Genomic DNA, 19,708 nt, shown 5'->3' with positions numbered 1-19,708 from the left:
TAGAGGCGGCATTGAAGGATGCACCAGATGGGGTAGAGGAGCTTGGTGACCTAGATCTCACTAAGCCTCAGTGTCTCTGCATGCATGATGACGCGTAACCCTGGCCTGCCCGTCCAGGTGAACTGAGGGCACGGATGTGGACCAGCAGAGAACCCTGTAAAGGACTCTGGTTTATTATGGTCGTCCTTCTGGATGGACAGCACTCTCGTCTCCATTAGGCGTGGTCAAGGCAATGTGTCACGTGGCACAGGCTGGACTGCGGCTCCCTGGTGACGGGCTTACCCAGCACGTGAGCATGAGTACCGACTACCTCGTTCTCTTGCCAGAGGCCTCCAGTTTGGTTGGCAGAGTGGTGACCAGTTGGCCAATTGGACGGGGCTCTTTAATGTCACGGACGACCTGACAGTGCAGAGCGGCAGTGACTCCAGTTCCAGGTACAGACCCCCGGTGAACAACCAGGGAGCGGGGGGAAGCTCTTCTTGGGGCGACCCTGCAGCCTCTGCCCCTCCGGGCTGCCCTCAAGGAAGAAGCAGTTTCAGTGCAATGGCCCAGAGCTCACCCTGGCATCTGACCTGGGCTGCTTAGATAGGAGGGTGAGGGCCAGGACCCAGCCAGAGCAAAGCAGGGACTCGCCGCCCCCTCTCTTGGAATGAGGGTTGGGGGCGATGGAGTGGGAGTCTGGGTCTCCAGCCTCCATTTGAGGTTGGGGAAATATTCCACCCCTCCTGGAAGGATTTTGGGGTGTGTAGGTATGTGTCAGGGTGACATCAGGGTGGGCAAAGACCATTGGTTTCCTGCTCCTCTGAAATCCACAGAGCAGGATTGGTGCCTACTCTGCCCAGCCTTGGCTGGGCTGACCTTGGCTGTACTAAGTTGCTCAGTCATGTCCAACCCTATGGACAGTAGCCCACCAGGCTCCTCTGTCCATGGGATTCTCCAGGCAAGAATACTGGAGTGGGTTGCCTTTTCCTCCTCCAGAGGATCTTCTCAAACCAGGGGTCGAACCCACATCTCTTGTGTCTCCTGCGTTGGCAGACAGTCTCTTTACCACTAGTGCCACCTGGGAAGCCCTTGACCTTGGTTGGGGAAGAACCATTTTCACCAAGATATGATACTGAGAACTGACATTTATGCCATCACATGGTTATTTCTTCTTGATCTGCTGTAGTGTTTGGAGCTAAAATCAGTAATGAGGGGCATTCTGTATATCCAGGAGAAGGAACTATTTGTAGAACAAATGAAAATGGAGTGTTCTCAGGTGGAGCACACTCATTGTGGGTAGGGTGGGGGTGGGGTGCGGCGGGGGTGGTCATTTCAGGGAATTTTTTCAGACAAGGTGGAATGCTCTCTCTGCTTGAAGGAGGGTGTGGCTGCAACCTGCCCACTAAGGTTTTCTCCGGGCTAAGTTATTTGGTTTCTTAATTTTTGCATTTCCAAGTGCAGGCTAACTATTAGATTAATTTCCCTGGGAAAGAGGCCTGGGTTTTTGTTGCTGTCCATTTTGACACTAAAACATCAAATTGACCCTGCAGAAGAGAAGTAGTATGTTTTTCGGGGGCTTCAATACGTGTGATTTTATCCAATGCTTTGAAAAAGAGACGATGTGGCTCCAATGTCAGACACCGACGGGGGAGGTGAATAGACAGGCCTTGGGGTGTGAGGCAGCCACGGGCCATGGCCTAGGATCAGGGTCTTATTCTGACTCTTTAGGAGCCTAGTTCTTTCCATATATCTGTGGTGGGAGCCCTGGCCTGGCACTTGGCTCCTGGGATTGTCACCCAGTGAGAGGACAAGTCCCGACTTGTCTGTTCCATTTGAGCTTCCAACATTGGCTTCTGCTGTGTGACCCGCCCACCCAGATGCCCTGGGGTGTCTAGGTAAGTCTGCAGGAGTCTGTCTCCCTGGGAAGGACTCCCTGAAGGGTTCACAGAGAGGGTTTGGCTAGAAAATCCTAATCAGCTGAGTAAGATGGGACAGGCCCTTGGGAGGCTGTTCTGGGCAGATGTCCTGGGCTGGGGCTGAGACCACTGCACAGATTCTGCTTCTGGCTTTTCCTACTGCCAGCAGCTTTTGTCTCTTTGTCCTTTCCCTGCACTTTCGTCTCTGATTTCTGTGCCTTTCTCACCCTACCTAGTCTCTCCTCTTCCTTTCCTCCTGCCTCCCTCTCTGGGTCCACTTTTCTTTCTCAGTCCCTGTGTCCGGCCTCTCTCCTCCTCTCTCTCATCTCCTTTGCCCTTGATCCTCTCTCCCGCTCTCAGCAGCCTCCCCTCCCTGTCTCCCTGGGCCCCTCGGGTTCAGACACACCGCCGCCTCCATCGGGTGCCCCTTATTTAACATCGTCACCAGCTGAGCTGGTTTCCCTCCTGAGAGCTGCCGTTTGACCAAGAGCCCCCCGAGCCCCTGAATAAATGTGATGACCACACATTCCAAGTTCTTCTTGGGCACTGCCAACTTAGATCCCGATTTCTGATTGACCTCGAAACTCCCCACATAGGTGAGAAAACACAGTATGCCTTTCCCATGTGCAGAAAATAATGGTTCATGTAATTAGAACCAACCCGTGTGTTGGAGATTCTTTTCTTTGCTGTGGGAGCAGCTTCTGCCTTCTTTAAAATGGACAGGACAGCTCCTCGCAGCCGACGTGCAGGACTTGGGGGAGGACCTGATGACACTGGGAAAGGACTCTGCTGAGTGAAAGTGCATCATCCCAGCAGACAACTGTCCATGCCTGAAATACGGGATGAACTTCGTGGTATTATTTGCCTACTGAATAATTCAGCGCATGCCATATTTTGCTATCTGTAGCTGTGTGGAGTGTTGAAATGTGGTACACCGGAAGTCATTTATTATTAACACCCGTTGGAAGGGAGGTCAGGAGGTACCATTTATAACAGAGGATAAAGATGGGCAAAAAAAAAGCAATGACTCATAAGTTATGTACTCACCCAGGAGCCACAAGAAGAAGGAGCAGGTCCAAATGATCGGTCTGGAACACTCCAAACAGGACCACAAAGAAAATCCAGGCCAGATGGTGCTCATAAAGGCTGTGGCCAGGTCTTCACTTTGGACACGAGCTGGGGGAAGTCCAGCTGGCAAGTGTGTGTTACAAAATATACATTGACATACAGCTTTGTTAAATTCAGGTCTAGATCTAAAAGTGTCCAATAGGCATCTAAGGAGAACTGTTGTAGAGAGCAGATAGGAATAATTGGTAATCAGCAAGTGCTTCTATTAAAGTGGCTGTCTTGAAGGAGCAGGAAGGTCTTTGAAGAGAGTTCTCATCATCTTCAGATTGGGTGTTTGTGTTTCTATCTCCCCACCTAGGCAGTGATTGTGCTTCTCCCTCTTTGAATTTTCAGCACCCAGTATGGCACCAGCTCAATAAATGTTAATCGAATAAAGGATGAATTAAGCAAGGACAAAGTAAAGACTGTTGGTAAGATTTGCAGACTTCAACGTTAGTGTCCCTGAATTCTCCCTTAGAGATTTATTCCTTTGGATTAAACCTCATCTTCTCCTGGCAGTATCCTTGAAAATTAATCCCTGGGGAGGGGAAACATTGTGGAATCATAAACTCATTCTCAGTTTAGAATGACCAGAGAATTTTTTCTCTTGAGAGGAGTAGGTGGTCAGGTAGTCTGAGAATCTGGGTGGCAGGGTGGGAAAAAGGAGACTGAAGGTGGGGGTTTGTGTGTGCATAAAAACAGAAGGCAGTGGAGGCAGATGATATACTTTTGCAATAACTGACTGAGAGCCGCCCCACCCCCGCCACCCACCCCGTACCACCACCCCCACTACGGAGTACACAATTCTGAGACGGGACGATGGGGCAGGGGAAGGCGGGGTGAGGGGCTCTTGTCCTGTCAGCTCACTGCTTTCACCTCTCCAGCCTGGCCAGCTTCTTGCAAACCCAGTGACCATCTGGAGGGCAGGGGAGGCATAGCGCCCACCTGCCAAAGTGGGCAGGCAGTGCCCACTGCCTTGGGACACCGCAGGGAAAGGTCACCCAATCTTAGGGGCTGAGGGCAGCTGAGGCAGAAGTCCCCCAGATACTAACTCAGCCTGGTCTATAGTCACCGCTCAAAAGGCTTCACTCAGCTTCCGTCAGATTGTTCCTGATCCATGTCCCACTCCTTGTCCTCCTCCAGGATCCACCTCCCACTCTGCCACCTCCTGGAAGCTTTCCCTGATAGCCACTTTCACTCCACGTTCTGTAAGATGTGTCTGCATCGGGGTTGGGGCTGGTGGATGAGTGAAAGTGAAAGTCGCTCAGTTGTGTCTGAGCGACTCTTTGCGATCCCAATAGTCCATGGAATTCTCTAGGCTAGAATACTGGAGTGGGTCTATCCTTTCCTTTTCCCAGGGGATCTTCCCAACCCAGGAATCAAACCAGGATCTCCTGCATTTGCAGGTGGATTCTTTACCAACTGATATCAGGGAAGGAAGCAATTTCTATCATCACACACACAGAGAGCTCCCCAGCAAGTGCACACGAACCCCTCTGCTTGCTCAGCCTTCCCCAAATCCTGAGGACGTTCCTGTGCCAGAGAACGGGGCTGGACCACCTGTGCGTGCAGTGTCAGGGCCCTCCAAACCTTCTTACTTCAGACCCAGGCCACAGGCAGCCCCTCCTCCCAGGGTGCATACAACCTTGGCCCCCTGGTCTGGAACCACATGGCAGGAGATGGTTTGCAAAGACAGGGAAGGACCACTTCTAGAGCGGAGCTGAGGACAGAGTTTCCCTGCGCTGCTGCGCTTCCACTTGGGGTGCTGGGGACTTCTTGAGGGAGAGGAAGGACCAGCACAGGGAGGGCGGGCAGGCCCCAGACTGGCGGCACAGTCGCCTCTTTGCTCCGCAGAACAGCAGGCCCAGGGAATGTGTGTCTCTTTCTGAAAGAAAGAGCCTTTCTTTCTGGGTCAAGGTCTGCGTTCCAGGCGAGCGTGTATGCCTAGGGTGTGGAATCATCATATTTCAGAGCTGGAAGGAACTTGACTGAATTGAATTTAGCATTTTATTATGCTGTCTTGAATTGTTCCCTAATTGTTTCATGACAGTGTATAATTAGGGAATAAATTGTGTGATGCAGCTGGTGAGGGCTCCAGGAGCCTAGGGTACAAGTCGGAGGTGCTTCTGTGGAGGGGAGGGACTTGGATTGGACGTGGACAGGTGATGATGCCATGGCTGAGCGCTACCAGGGGCTGGCTGTGTGCCGGGCACGGTGCTGGGCGCCTGATGCGTTACCCTCAGACTTTGGGGGAGGGGGGTGCTGTCATTGCCCCCATTTTACAGAAGAGGAACGGAGTCCCCACTTCCAGGTGGTGGTGGGTGGTGGAGCTGGAACACACCCCTTGCTCTGTAACTCTGAGTCCCAGCACTCGTGGGCCATGCAGAGGGATTCTACTTTCCGGGCTGTGGATGGACATCCAAGGTTGGGTTAGGTTGGGTCTCCTTGGCTGTCCTTGCCAAGTCCTCTCAGCTCCTGGCTGTTACACTGGACTAAAATGACCGTATTGATCTAAGCAGGTAATCGACATGCACGTTTTCTCCCAGTGCTGTCATGGGCAGTATAGGCAAGAAAAGACGATCTTTAGGGGCTCTCATCCCCTCCTCTCCTATCTCTTTCCCACTTTTGACCTTCTGCGCTCTCCTTCACCCCCAGCCACTATGCTTTGTGTTCCTTCTGTCTCCTCCTGGGGGTCCTGGATTTCAAAGAGGAGCCCTGGGTGGCAAGGTTAGCCCAAGGGAAAGACTTTTCCACGGAGGACTTACAGAGGAGGTGTGGTGACAGCTTTGAGGGGTGGGGTCTGCACGTCTGCATTTGAGTGCAGGCTGGCTTAGCATAAGCCTTTTGGGTCAATTTTTGCTTCTAGGGAAAAGGACATACATAAATAAATAAGAGATTAGGAGAGTAGTCTGAATTTGGGGGTCACCTGCATCAACACGAGTATTGTGAGAGAATTAGATTATCGAGAGAGAGGATGCAGAGTCATCAGCAGTCTTTGGGTGGAATTGCCTCCTTATTTGGTTGAGTTTAAAATGGAAAAATTCTGCCTGTGGTTCTGATATGCTATCTGGATGTTCTTCTTTGCTTTTTGACGGCCAGATTTTTCTATGAATATCCCTTAAGTTTAGCAGATTATTTGGAATGAAACTACTTTTTTTTTTTTAAGATTCCTCATTCTATTAATTTATTTTAAATAATGGATGAAAAATAAATAACCAGAACTCTTGGGCTCCATCTAAGTAAGATGGCACTGCTTCTCCCTTTGCTCCCATGCACCCAGTGTGGGCTTCTGGTGGCAGGCAGAGGAGGCCAACTGGAAAGCGGGGCTGTTAAGGCCCCGAGAGGCCTCGGATGGTGTCGTTCCGTGAGCTCTCCTGGCCACCAAGCTTTGTGGCCCTTGGCTGTGTCTGAATTGAGTCTCCTGGCCAAATAACCACCGACATCAGCCTTTCTGTGCCTCAGTTGCCTCCTCCTCTGTGAAACTCCCACTTTGCTCTGTCACCAGCGAGGTCCCCTGGGTGGGCTCACAGCTAGGTGGGAGGTGTTCCCCTTGGGGCTGGCTTTTCACATCAGATGACCCGGCCCTACCCCTTCCTCACCCTCCAGTCAGCTCCCCAGACTCTCTGTCCCTCCCTCCAGCGGTCCGTTCTTCTTCCTTTCCTTCACGGCTCCCATGCTTCCTGCCTCCTGGACCATCATCAGGAATTTCATACGAGTCCCTTAGCAAAGACAGGAGGCCACAGAAAGGAGTGAGAATGGAAGGAAATGGAGAATGGAAAGGACAGGGGCTCTGGGGTCTGGTTAAGAGGATCAGCATCCATCTGGGAATCAGTTTAGGGGATGCTTAGAAGGGAAGACAGCAAGGCTCTCCAGGTGCCCACTCCATGTAGTCATGCATAGCCCCCAACCCCTTCTTTGATGTCAGTGGAGGCTGTGCTGGGACCGTGGGCAGTGGGGCTCCTGGAGCCTCGAAGAGAGGCCGGTCCTTCACTGCAGGTCTCCCCTCTGGGACTGCAAACCTTCCCTCCCTCACGCTCAGCTGGGGCTCCTTGATTTACCTTCCGGAACCTCCTAGAACACTTCCGTCTGCTCTTCATCCAGCAGTTCCTTCACACGTCAGGGAATCCCATTCTCTCTACCTCACCTGAGACCCACTCTTCATATGCTCACTGTCTTAGTCTGTGCGCGCTGCTCTGATGAAATACCACACACCAGGAGGCTCATCAACAACAGGGATTTGCTTTCCGCAGTTCTGGAGGCTGGGAGTCTGAGCCTGCGTGGTCGCCAGCACGGTCAGGTGAGGACCCTGCTCCGGGTGGCAGATGGTGTCCTCACATGGTGGAAGGAGCTAAAGAACTCTGTGGGGCCTCTTTTATAAAGGTGCAAATCCATTCAGGGGCACCACCCTCATGACCTCATTACGCCCAAAGGCGTATCAGATTACACCTGATATCATCACCTTGGGGGCTAGGGTTCCAGCATATGAATTTGGGGGGGACATGCATTCAGTTCAGTGAATGCACCCGCTCCTTCACTTTGAGCCTCCACAGTCTCTGCCTCCAGCACCCCCTACTTCCCGTCTTGCCTCAACCCACACCAGCTGGGGCTCTTGTCTCCCCTGCCACTGGCTGCTCCTGAATGACACAGGGACCTCCCTGGGCTCCTGTTGTCTTGAACACCATCAGTACCTGGGGACGACGTGGTGTATGCGAGAGACATACACTGCTGGATGGGCTTCATCTTCTCTCAGCCAGTGACTGCTGGGGCTCAAAGTATTGTAGTCCCCAGTGAATTCCATGGTCCAGATGGAGCTCTGGAGGGGGGTTCAGGCCGGACAGGGGAGCCGTCTCTGGGGCAGGCTTATGGGGAAGGGCTAGGAGGAAGGACAGAGACAGACTCTGCACCCTAGACCGAGGGCATGCTGAAATGAGGCCCCCTCAGCCTGCAAAGCTGGAGCCCAAGCCTGTGTGGGAGGGGACCCAGTATTCAACAGTTGCAGTCACGTTTGCATTTGCCTTCTCACTTAACAGAGGCCATCCCCTGCTGATCAGGCAGCCAGCAGTGCCCAGCCCTGCCCCTCACCTCCCTAAGGGCACAGAGACGGGGCAGGGTGGATGCAGCCTGGCGCCAGCATCGGCCTTGGCTGCCGGAAGCCAAGTGGCATCTGAGCTGAGCTGCTCTCCTGATGTGACCGGCGGTGACTATTTATACTTGGGAGGTGTCCTGCCAGCATCTCCTCCCCTTTGAACTGGGTAGAGATCGTCTTTCCAGAATTGAAAGAAGAGATAGTGACTAGCTCACCTTGAGAGGCTCGTGGAGTTAGGGAGGTTGGAGAAATTGCTGCTCTCAGTCTTCTAGTAGCTCAAGGGAATGCTTGAGATATTTAGAGAAAAAGCCGTGGCTTAAAGGGGCATTTGTTAGTGATTTCCAATAATAAGAGTCATAACCCCATTACAGAAAGTGTATAAAAATGTAGAAAAGAGTTTTTTTTTTTTTAATTTTTAACTTTTTAAATAATTCTGTACTTAGAGCAACCTTCTATTAATATCTTGTTATCATCCTTTCCCATGGGTTCACATATATGTATATATAATTTTTTTTGGAGACCATAGTTGTGTAGCTTGCTTTTTTCACCCAGTATTATCGTATAATCATTTTCTCATGTCATTATACACAAACAGTTCAGCATCATTTTGATGTCTGCATGATGATCAGTATCCAGACCAAACAGGGATTTCTATGGCTTCCTCCAGAATGCCATCCTGGGGCCTCCTCTCAGAAGCAGAATCGAGGAATGACCCAGTGTGGCAGTGCTTCTTACAGTCTTATTTCCTCAAGTCGTTTATCTTTAGAGACTGAGATGAAACAGCACAGCCTTCTAAAAGCAAAGCCCGGATAGGCTGGAGAAAGAAGCAAGGGCTATATTAAGTGAAAGTGAAGTGAAGTCGCTCAGTCACGTCCGACTCGTTGCAACTCCATGGACTGCAGCCCTCCGTCCATGGGGGATGGATGGAATCCCAGGCTCCTCCGTCCATGGGATTCTCCAGGCAAGAATACTGGAGTGGGTTGCCATTTCCTTCTCCAGGGGATCGTCCCGACCCAAGGACCAAACCCAGGTCTCCCACATTGCAGGCAGATGCTTTAACCTCTGAGCCACCAGGGAATCCCAAGGGCTATGTTAGCTCCATTTTTTCAGATGGAAAAATGAGGCTTTAGACCTCGGCCTGGAGTGATTGTAATTACCTGGCTGAGGTACCACATGCAGTGTTTTCAGGGTGCCTGGGATTTTTTCAAATCATCAGGTGTGGTAAGACACAGAGATGTGGAAATGACTTTCAGGAAGGAGGAGGTTTTTATACTTACAGATCCTGATAAATGGGAAGCACACGATACCACATAGGGCCACGCGGGAAGGCACCAGCGTCAGTCAAGAAGCAGAAGGAGCAAAGGGGGAAAAGTGGACAAGAGCCTTTCTTGTGGTTTCTATGTAAGGAACGGATGAGCAGGCACGTGGGCTTAAGATTGGCTTGTTTAAATAATTTCAGAGGGCTCCGGGGCAGAGAGCTGCCGCAAGTTGTCTGGTAGCTGGCCTGTGGGTGGTTAGGGCAGAGGGATAGGTGGCCCTAAGTGTGAGAGGAGGAGCAAGAGGAGGAGGAGGAGGTGGTGGCGAGTCTGAGCTCTGGATTGCTTGGTTTGCACATGAAAGGTGTGCTCACAGGGTTTTGTTTTGTTTTGTTTTTACCATATCTAGGAATTGATTCGGAGAAGGCAATGGCACCCCACTCCAGTACTCTTGCCTGGAAAATCCTGTGGACAGAGGAACCTGGTGGGCTGCAGTCCATGGGGTCGCTGGGAGTCGGATACGACTGAGCGACTTCACTTTCACTTTTCACTTTCATGCACTGGAGAAGGAAATGGCAACCCACTCCAGTGTTCTTGCCCAAAGAATCCCAGGGACCGGGGAGCCTGGTGGGCTGCCGTCTATGGGGTCGCGCAGAGTCGGACACGACTGAAGTGACTTAGCAGCAGCAGCAGCAGCAGCAGGAATTGATTAGCTCTAGGAGAGGCAGACTCTCTGGGACCGGGAAGGCCCCAGATGTCAAAGCATCAGAAACACAGTTAATCCATGGAGTTTGCAGCAGAGATGCAATGATCAGGGACATCCCATCCCTGTCAAAGCAGAACTCAGCATGGGCTTTACCCTTAGGGTGACGGGGGAGAGGTTTCCTAATAGCAGCAGGAGGAAAATGGCAGCCAATCCAGATGGTGGAGAACTTCTGAGTTGTCCATTTCTTTCTTAGCTCTGTCATCAACCAGCTGAGGGACTGTAAGCACGTCTCTGACTCACTGGGCACCATTGGCAGGTCTTGTCCTTTCATGGCAGGAGAAAGGGGAAGAAGGTGAATAGACATTTTCTGGGCACTTCCTGTGTGCCAGACACTATACTAATGCTTTCTTTGAGATTCTCATCATTATCTTATCTCAGCCAATTATCTTATCTTGTCACGGGTGTACTTCCATTTTTTATACTGATTTTGCAAACGAGGAAACTAAGGCTCATGGAAGTGATGGGCCCCTGGCTAGGGATGGGCAAAGAAGGATTGAACCCTATTCTGAAACCCTTGCCATCTAATAGCCACTAAACACACCACGTGAGACCTTTTGGAATCACTGAACTGCCAAGTGATGATATTGGGGATTCAAGAGAAAGGGAGACCCAGTGGAGGCTGCCAGAGTGAAAGTGAGGATGGCTTGTGACGGTGACGAAGGGGCTGGCTGATCAAAGGGAGGTGCTGATTGGCTTTAACTTCCTTCGAGAGTTTCTTTTGTTTGCTGTGCTTAGTTCCTCAGTCATGTCTGACTTTTTGTGACCTCATGGACTACAGCCCGCCAGGGTCCTCTGTCCATGGGGATTCTCCAGGCAGAATACTGGCCTGGGTGCTATGCCCTCCTCCAGGGGATCTTCCCTACCCAGGGATCAAACACAGGTCTCTTGCATTGCAGGCAGATTCTTTACTCTCTGAGCCACCAGGGAAGCCGGTAAACATTCCCTTGTTTATGGATCATTAATTCATAGAATTGTTCTGGCTTGGTTAGTTAAGTGGGAAACACTGAGGAAACTTTGGGATTGTATTTTAGTGCTGGATGGGACTTCAGATACCACCTCATTCAAATTATTTAGGAAGAGAAAAAAGAGGCTCAGAGAGGTGAAGCGATTTACCCAAAGCCACACGGCTGGTTTAGAGGCATATCCTGGGTGTGTCTGTAAGTGTCCCAACTCCTGAGAACCCTAGTATAAGTTTCCTCTTAATTATCTTCTACATCATTAGAATCTGGAACTTTTCTTAGTAGCAGCCTGAGATCATGGCTTCAGAAGACCCAGGGATTCCCAAGGGCTTAGTGTCATTGGCTGTGGTTGCAAATGATGATCTTTGTGATGAGACACAAAGAGAAAGTGAAGTCGCTCAGTCTTGTCTGACTCTTTGCGACCCCATGGACTGTAGCCTATCAAGCTCCTCCATCCATGGGATTTTCCAGGCAAGAGTGCTGGAGTGGATTGGCATTCCCTTCTCCGGGGATCTTCCTGACCCAGGGATTGAACCTCGGTCTCCTGCTTTGCAGGCTGATTCTGTACCTTCTGAGCCTCCAGGGAAGCTACTGACTGGTTGAACCTAAATTGCATGGAGGACCCTAGCTACAAAGGAGTCTGGGAAATGTAGTTTTTAGCTGTCTTGTCTCTGTAGTGCAAATGTGCAGAGATAACAAAGACAGATTCCACATGTTTCAGATACTCCTCATTTGGAAAGGGAAATAGATACATAAACAGACAGTTATTACAATGGTATCTGCTCTAATTAAGAGAAAATGTATAGAATAACCTGAGAGTAAGCATTAGAAAAGTCTTCCCAGAAGTGGGGGCATTTGAGGTAGGTACTGAAGGATAGATATGAGTTTGCCAAGTGAGAAAGACAATGAAAAGAGTTGTAAAAGATAAAGGAAACAGAAAAAGGAGAGTGATATTTTAGGGTCTTCAGTGCCTCAGTTCAGTTCAGTCGCTCAATTGTGTTTGACTCTTTGCGACCCCATGGACTGCAGCACGCCAGGCCTCCCTGTCCATCACCAGCTCCCAGAGTTTACTCAAACTCATGTCCATTGAATCAATAATGCCATCCAACCATCTCATCCTCTATCATCCCCTTTTCCTCCTGCCTTTAATCTTTCCCAGAATCAGGGTCTTTTCAAATGAGTCAGTTCTTTGCATCAGGTGGCCAAAGTATTGGAATTTCAACTTCAGCATCAGTCCTTTCAATGAATATTCAGGACTGATTTCCTTTAGGATGGACTAGTTGGGTCTCCTTGCAGTCCAAGGGACTCTCAAGAGTCTTCTCCAACACCACAGTTCAAAAGCATCAATTCTTCAGCGCTCAGGTTTGTTTACAGTCCAACTCTCACATCCATACATGACCACTGGAAAAACCATAGCCTTGACTAGATGGACCTTTGTTGGCAAAGTAATGTCTCTGGTTTTTAATATGCCGTCTAGGTTGGTCATAACTTTTCTTCCGAGGAGCAAGCGTCTTTTAATTTCATGGCTGCAGTCACCATCTGCAGTGATTTTGGAGCCCCCCAAAATAAAGTCTGTCACTATTTCCACTGTTTTCCTATCTATTTGCCATGAAGTGATGGGACCAGATGCCATGATCTTCGTTTTCAGAATGTTGAGTTTTAAGCCAGTGTTTTCACTCTCCTCTTTCACTTTCATCAGGAGGCTCTTTAGTTCTTCTTTGCTTTCTGCCATAAGGGTGGTGTCATCTGCATATCTGAGGTTATTGATACTTATCCCAGCAATCTTGATTCCAGCTTGTGCTTCTTCCAGCCCAATGTTTCTCATGATGTACTCTGCATATAAATTAAATAAGCAGGGTGACAATACACAGCCTTGATATACTCCTTTCCCAATTTGGAACCAGTCTGTAGTTCCATGTCCAGTTCTAACTGTTGCTTCCTGACTTTCATACAGATTTCTCAAGAGGCAGGTCAGGTGGTCTGGTATTCCCATCTCTTTCAGAATTTTCCACAGTTTATTGTGATCCACACAGTCAAAGGCCTTGGCATAGTCAATAAAGCAGAAGTAGATGTTTTTCTGGAACTCTCTTGCTTTTTTGATGATCCAACAGATGTTGGCAATTTGATCTCTGGTTCCTCTGCCTTTTTTAAATCCAGCTTGAACATTTGGAATTTTATGGTTCATGTACTGTTGAAGCCTGGCTTGGAGAATTTTGAGTATTACTTTATGAAATCTGCTTAAATTCTTTTATAACATGAAAAGTAGGAGATGATTTATTTTGTATAGATTGGAGTCAATTTGTTGTATAAAATATTTTTAAATATTCTAAAATATATTTAAAATGTCTTAAATGTATGATTATAATATTTAAAATTAAATTATAGTAAAATAATAAAGAACAAATATTTACAAATATAATAGTTTTAAAGTATTACATATGAAGTTATATTTTAAATTATTTAAAATGCAAGTTGTTTAAAAAGAAGTCAATTAATTGGATAAATGTCTCAGTATTTCTAAAGCAGCACAGACGTAAGTTTGCCTATATAAGTTAGTGAGAATATATGTGAAATAGCCGCTGCCATGTTTTGGGAAGGTTTGTGGGAAATGCTCAAGGACTGACTTTATTTTAAATCCTTGGTTGTGGTCTGCAGGGCCCAGCTGCAGTCCTGGGGCTCCACCCCAACCTCTGGCTCTCCAGGGCTAGCTGTAGAGAGCTAGTTTAGAGGCTAGCCTCTAAGTTTAGAGGCTGAGCCTGCAGATTTCTTGACTGTGGGCCCTCCTGGGATCCCACCCTCCCAGCTTCATCAGCCCCGGTGTCTTCCGACGACCTCCAGAAAGAGAGGCCGTGAGGAGAGGGTACACCTGGCCTCTGCCCTAGAGGCCCCTCTGCCTTCGTGGCCGAGTCTGGCAGGGAACTACTGTGTTTTATCTTGGTGGTCTCCCTCCCCTGCCCCTTCCCACCCCACCCCAGTCAGTGGATGTTCCCTGCGCTGGTGTGAACTGGCAGGTGTGGATGTAGGAGGTCAGAGAGCCCTTGCCAGGGGTCACCAACTGTCCATGTAGGTGGGCAGACAAGAGCATTTTGACTGAGTGCACTGCTTCGTCACCCAGCTTTGCCAACTGCCACCTACATGGCTTTGGGAATGCCATGCCATCCAACCATCTCATCCTCTGTCGTCTCCTTCTCCTCCTGCCCTCAATCTTTCCCAGCATGGGGGTCTTTTCCAGTGAGTCACTCTTCGCATCAGGTGGCCAAAGTATTGGAGTTTCAGCTTCAAAATCAGTCCTTCTAATGAACATCCTGATCTCCAGTCCTGTTCTTCCAATGAACAGGACTGATCTCCTTTAGGATGGACTGGTTGGATCTCCTTGTAGTCCAAGGGACTCTAAGAATCTTCTCCAACACCACAGTTCAAAAGCATCAATTCTTTGGTGCTCAGCTTTCTTTATAGTCCAACTCTCACATCCATACATGACCACTGGAAAAATGGGAAAATGTGTTAACCCCCAGAGCCTGCTCTGGATGCTTGATGACCGTTTATCTGGTGGGCTAGTGATACAGATTAGAAGAGGATATTATGTTTAATGAAATAAGTCAGATAAAGACTAATACTATTTGGTGTCACTTATATGTGGAATCTAAAAAGTAATACAGGGCTTCCTAGGTGGCTTGGTGGTAAAGAATCTGCCCACCAATGCAGGAGACACAAGAGACATGGGTTGGATCTCTGGATCGGGAAGATCCCCTGGAAGAGGAGATGGCAATCCACTCCAGTATTTTGCCTGGAAAATCCCATGGACAGAGGAGCCTGGCAGGCTACAGTCCATGGGGTCACCAGGAACTGGACATGACTTAGTGACTAAACAATGACAAAAAGTAAAACAAGTAATTGTGCATTCAAAATAGAAATAGAATCACAGACATGCAAAACAAACCTCTGCTTATCAAAGGGGAGAGGGGAGGGGGCAGAGATAAATTAGGAATATGGGATTAGCAGATAGAAATTACTGTATACAAAATGGATAAGAAATAAGGAGATAATGTATAATACAGGGAATTGTACCCATTATCTTGTAGTCGCCATGCTGTATACTTGAAACTAACACAATACTGCAAGTTAACTCTACTTCAATTAAAAAGGAAAAAAGTGAATACCTCCATGTAGAGTACTGGGCCCTGAACTTGGCCTGTGACAAGGGCTCAACAGTGTTGGTTGAAGTTGGTGTTGTTATTCTGCTTGAAGCTGCAGAAGGGACTGTGTTGGCCCAGGCTCTTCTACACTGACAGCATGGCCTGGAGCACCATCTGTTCAGCCTCAGTTTTCTCAGCTGGCAAATGGGGAGAAAGGATCTCACCTAGTCACAATGCGCGCATGTCAATGAGCTAATGGAAGCGGAAATTCTTTTCACAATGGGAAAGCAGCTTGTGCTTTCTCGGCTGTGCTGTGGCTGTCGTTGCTGGACACTTCCCCAGGAGGAGGAGAAAGGGGGCAGGAGAGGGCAGGCCGAGTTGAAGGCCTGTAGACTCGCTGACCAACTCCAGGGCTGCCTCCGTCAACGACTGGTCCCAGGAGGAGTGCGAATGAGGATGTATCCAGAGCATCCTCTTTCTCCTTCAAAGTCACCATGTGGAGCCAAGCCCACTTCAAAAATGTCATACAGGTTCATGGCTTAAATGCTTATACTCCCGGGGTACTAGGGGTGCCCACAGTAATCAGCCAAGCAGTGATTAAACCAGCGGGCCTGGAGGAAGACCCCCATCAGGCCATCTGCTGGGGAGGGCTGGTTTGCTCTACACTATTACTTTGATGGGACACCACCCCTCTGCCCCCCATTCCCACCATTGAGAACCCCAACAGGTTTTCGGGAGTCTTCCCGCTTCTCTGTGTAGTAACCTCTGTTCCTGTTGGTTCCCAGGTACTTTGAATTTTATGAGGGCCCTTTTGAGTATAACTCCACAAGATGCCTGGAGCTGAGGCACGAGATCTTGGAAGTGAAGGTGCTCTCCATGTGAGTGTGGCTGGGTGGGTGGTGGGTGCTGGGTGGTGCATGGGGGGTGGGCAGGGCAGGGGCTTGGGTGGGGGCATGGCCCAAGGAAATAAGACACTTGGTGGCTCATGAAAGAGCAAGAATTAGGTCTGATTCCCCAGGGCCTCTGGCATTTGGAGAGCCCTGGAAGGCTGGATGTAGGGATGACTGTGTTTTATGAAAAATGTCAAGTTCGCAAGGTCACCTCGGGTGACTGTGTTCCAGTCCTCGGCTCAATTACCAGCCTCCACAATTATTATCACGGAGCTCTCTTGTATAGAAATTGAAGAGGGCACAGGAGTGTCAGTCCTGAAATTCAGTACTTTGTGGCTTAAGCATTGCCTTCTTGCTATTGTCTTTTAAAATTTTTATATTTATTCATTTTTAAAATTATTATTTAAAGCATACAGCTTTCAAGTGGTACAGTTCAGTTCAGTTCAGTTCATTTGCTCAGTCATGTCCGACTCTTTGCGACCCCATGAACCGCAGCACGCCAGGCCTCCCTGTCCATCACCAACTCCTGGAGTCCACCCAAACACATTTCCATCGAGTTGATGATGCCATCCAACCATCTCATCCTCTGTCATCCCCTTCTCCTCCTGCCCTCAATCTTTCCCAGAATCAGGGTCTTTTCCAGTGAGTCAGCTCTTCGCATCAGGTGGCCAAAGTATTGGAGTTTCAGCTTCAAAATCAGTCCTTCCAATGAACACCCAGGACTGATCTCCTTTAGGATGGACTGGTTGGATCTCCTTGTAGTCCAAGGGACTCTCAAGAATCTTCTCCAACACCACAGTTCAAAAGCATCAATTCTTTGGCACTCAGCTTTCTTTATAGTCCAACTCTCACATCCTTACATGACCACTGGAAAAACCATAGCCTTGACTAGACAGACCTTTGTTGGCAAAGTAATGTCTCTGCTTTTTAATATGCTGTCTAGGTTGGTCATAACTTTCCTTCCAAGGAGTAAGCATCTTTTAAGTTCATGGCTGCAGTCACCACCTACAGTGATTTTGGAGCCCCCCCAAAAAAGTCAGCCACTTTTTCCACTGTTTCCCCATCTATCTGCCATGAAGTGATGGGACCGGATGCTGTGATCTTAGTTTTCTGAATGTTGAGTTTTAAGCCAACTTTTTCACTCTCTTCTTTCACTTTCATCAAAAGGCTCTTTAGTTCTTCTTCACTTTCTGCCATAAGGGTACAAAAGCGTCTAAAGTAAGAAGCCCCCTTTCCACAGACCTCCCCTCCCTCAGTCTCCTCCTCAGAGGCCACCCATGTATCTTCATGCATCCTTCCAGAAAGTCCGCATAAACCAGCACCCGGATAGCAAGAGAACTGTGCCCACCCCTCCCCACCCCAGTGCATCGCTCTTTTACAACCTGTGCGAGGGAAGACACATTATATACTGGACACTCACTCACAGGACTGCCAGGAATTGAGAGGAATATGTGCCCTGTTAATCATGACAGGATGCATGTTGACTTGAAAACCATTACTGTTGACCCTTGAACAATGCGGGTTTGAACTGCATGGATCCACTTATATGCAAATGTTTGGCTAGAGTAAGCTCTGCAGTGCTACTCGGTCCAAGGTTGGTTGAATCTGTGGATGCAGAGGAACTGTGGACCTAAAGGGCTGCCCAACAGCCCTGTGCTGTTCAAGGGGCAACTGTACACTCAGATGTGGAAGAAATCGGAGCCAGGCAGTGCTGGGCGCTAATGTGGACTCAAGGGACCCTGACAGGATCCTGGCACCACCATCAGGCCCACAGGCAGGAGCTGCTGCTCCTTTAGCCATTTGACATGATCACATGATCATGCAGGTAATTGAAAGAGGCATGGGCCTTGGGGTCAGGCAGACTTGGGGTCTAAAGCTGACTTGGGCCTTAGCAGCTCTGCATGTTTATACAAATCATTCAACCTCTCTGTCTTTCCTTTCCTATAAAAATGGGGCCACTATTAACCTTCTTTTAGGTTGCAGTAAATAACATACGTGAAAGTATTGTGTTGGCCAAAGAGTTCATTCCGGTTTTTCCATATGATGTCACAGGTACATAGCCCAGAAGTACATGTCACAGCAGCACACATAATAGGTGCTCAATAAATGTGAATGTTCCCCCCCAACCCCCAGCCCCTTTCCTTTCTGGAATCAGCAGCAGCAGCAGCTTTGCTGACATTCACAGACTCTATCAGCTTAGTTGTACAAGAAAGTTCTGGGGATAAGGCCAGGTGTCCAGCTGGGATCAGTGGTATTGTTCACGGTCCCTGTTCTGACTAAGGGTTGGGGTTAAGGCCACGTATCCAGCTGGGATCAGCGGCATTGTTCGTGGTCCTTGTTCTGACCGAGGGTCTGGGGTTAAGGCCAGGTGTCCAGCTGGGATCAGCAGCATTGTTCACGGCCCCTGTTCTGACCAGGGGTCTGGGGTTAAGGCCAGGTATCCAGCTGTGATCAGTGGCGTTGTTCATGGTCCCTGTTCTGACTGAGGGTCTGGGGTTAAGGCCAGGTGTCCAGATGGGATCAGCAGCATTGTTCACGGCCCCTGTTCTGACCAAGGGCCTGAAGCTTCCAGAGGAAGCCGAGGAAGTGCTCCCTGTCTATCCATCCCACCCAGCCCTGTGCGGACCACATCGTGGAGGGGGCAAGGAATTAACTGGGCCAAGAGGATTCCAGATGAGGGGGATGGTGCGTGCAGAGGCCTGGGCCAGGAAGGGCCCGCTGTGTCCCAGGCTCTGAGACTGGCCTGAGGGGACGCTGGAGCAGAGTTGCTGGAGGGCAGGCAGGGCTGGAGCTTGTGAGTCCTGCAGTGCAGGCCAGGATCTAGATTTTATCTCTGTCTGAGGGCCATGGGGCCCTTGGGAAGGTGGGAGGAGTAGGATGTAGTTGGCGTTGGATACGCTCTGCCGAGGAGCTGTGACTCAGTGACAAAGATGGCTGCCCGGGCCCCTGTCAGGAGCCAAAGGTGTAAGCAGAGAGCCTGATCCTTTTTCAGAACTCCAAGATCTTAGGCCCTTAAATGTCTCCCCCTGGAAAGCCCGGGCACTGAGAGCATAACCAAGAGTTCACAAAGGGTGAATAATTAATTTTTAAAATTATAAGATGGAGACAGTTTCTTCATGGCTACCTCAGGATCCAGACAGGAAGCCTGAGAGGCCCTGTAAATGGGCCATCCTTCTGTTAGAGCCCACACCTCTACCCCATGTATTTCCTGTGTGTTTGCCTGAGTCCTTGTATTGGTTTGCTGAGGCTGCCACCACACAGTACCCCCGACCAGGGGGCTTAGAACACAGAACTTTACTTCCTCATGGCTCTGGAGGCTGCAGGTCTGAGATCAAGGTGCGGGCAGGTTAGTTTCTCCTGCGGCCTCTCTCCTCGGCTGAAACGTGGCCATCTTCTCTCTTTTGCAGGGTCTTCCCTCTGTACCCATGTCCTAATTTCCTCTTATTGTAAGGACATCACTCGTAATGGCGTAGGGCCCACCCTGGTGATGTCATTTTAGCTTAACCACCTCTTTAAAGACCTTATCTCCAAATGGAGTCACATTCTGAGATCTTGGGGTTTGGGGCTTCAGCATAGGAATTTCAAAGAAGCTATAACACAGTCCATAATA

At 49.3% G+C, this 19,708-nt stretch overlaps 1 protein-coding gene and 1 long non-coding RNA gene across 3 annotated transcripts in view; one reads left to right on the top strand and one right to left on the bottom strand.

Annotated features, from left to right (window-relative positions):
- LOC133237710 (uncharacterized) overlaps positions 1 to 19,708 on the bottom strand; it is a 485,111-nt gene that overhangs the window by 55,494 nt on the left and 409,909 nt on the right. The gene's annotated exons all lie outside the window — the stretch shown is intronic.
- ST8SIA5 (ST8 alpha-N-acetyl-neuraminide alpha-2,8-sialyltransferase 5) overlaps positions 1 to 19,708 on the top strand; it is a 77,377-nt gene that overhangs the window by 29,551 nt on the left and 28,118 nt on the right. Inside the window, exons 2-3 of one of the 2 annotated variants that reach the window (XM_061400079.1) lie at positions 327 to 434; positions 15,994 to 16,086. In XM_061400079.1, the coding sequence (XP_061256063.1) occupies positions 327 to 434; positions 15,994 to 16,086 (201 nt within the window). The remainder of the gene's footprint in view (positions 1 to 326; positions 435 to 15,993; positions 16,087 to 19,708) is intronic. The other variant, XM_061400080.1, reaches the window with a different exon arrangement.

Source organism: Bos javanicus, chromosome 24 (genome assembly GCF_032452875.1).
Source record: "Bos javanicus breed banteng chromosome 24, ARS-OSU_banteng_1.0, whole genome shotgun sequence".
NCBI lineage: Eukaryota > Metazoa > Chordata > Mammalia > Artiodactyla > Bovidae > Bos > Bos javanicus.
Note: the sequence above shows the minus strand (reverse complement) of the source record. Positions and strands in the feature narration are given on the sequence as shown.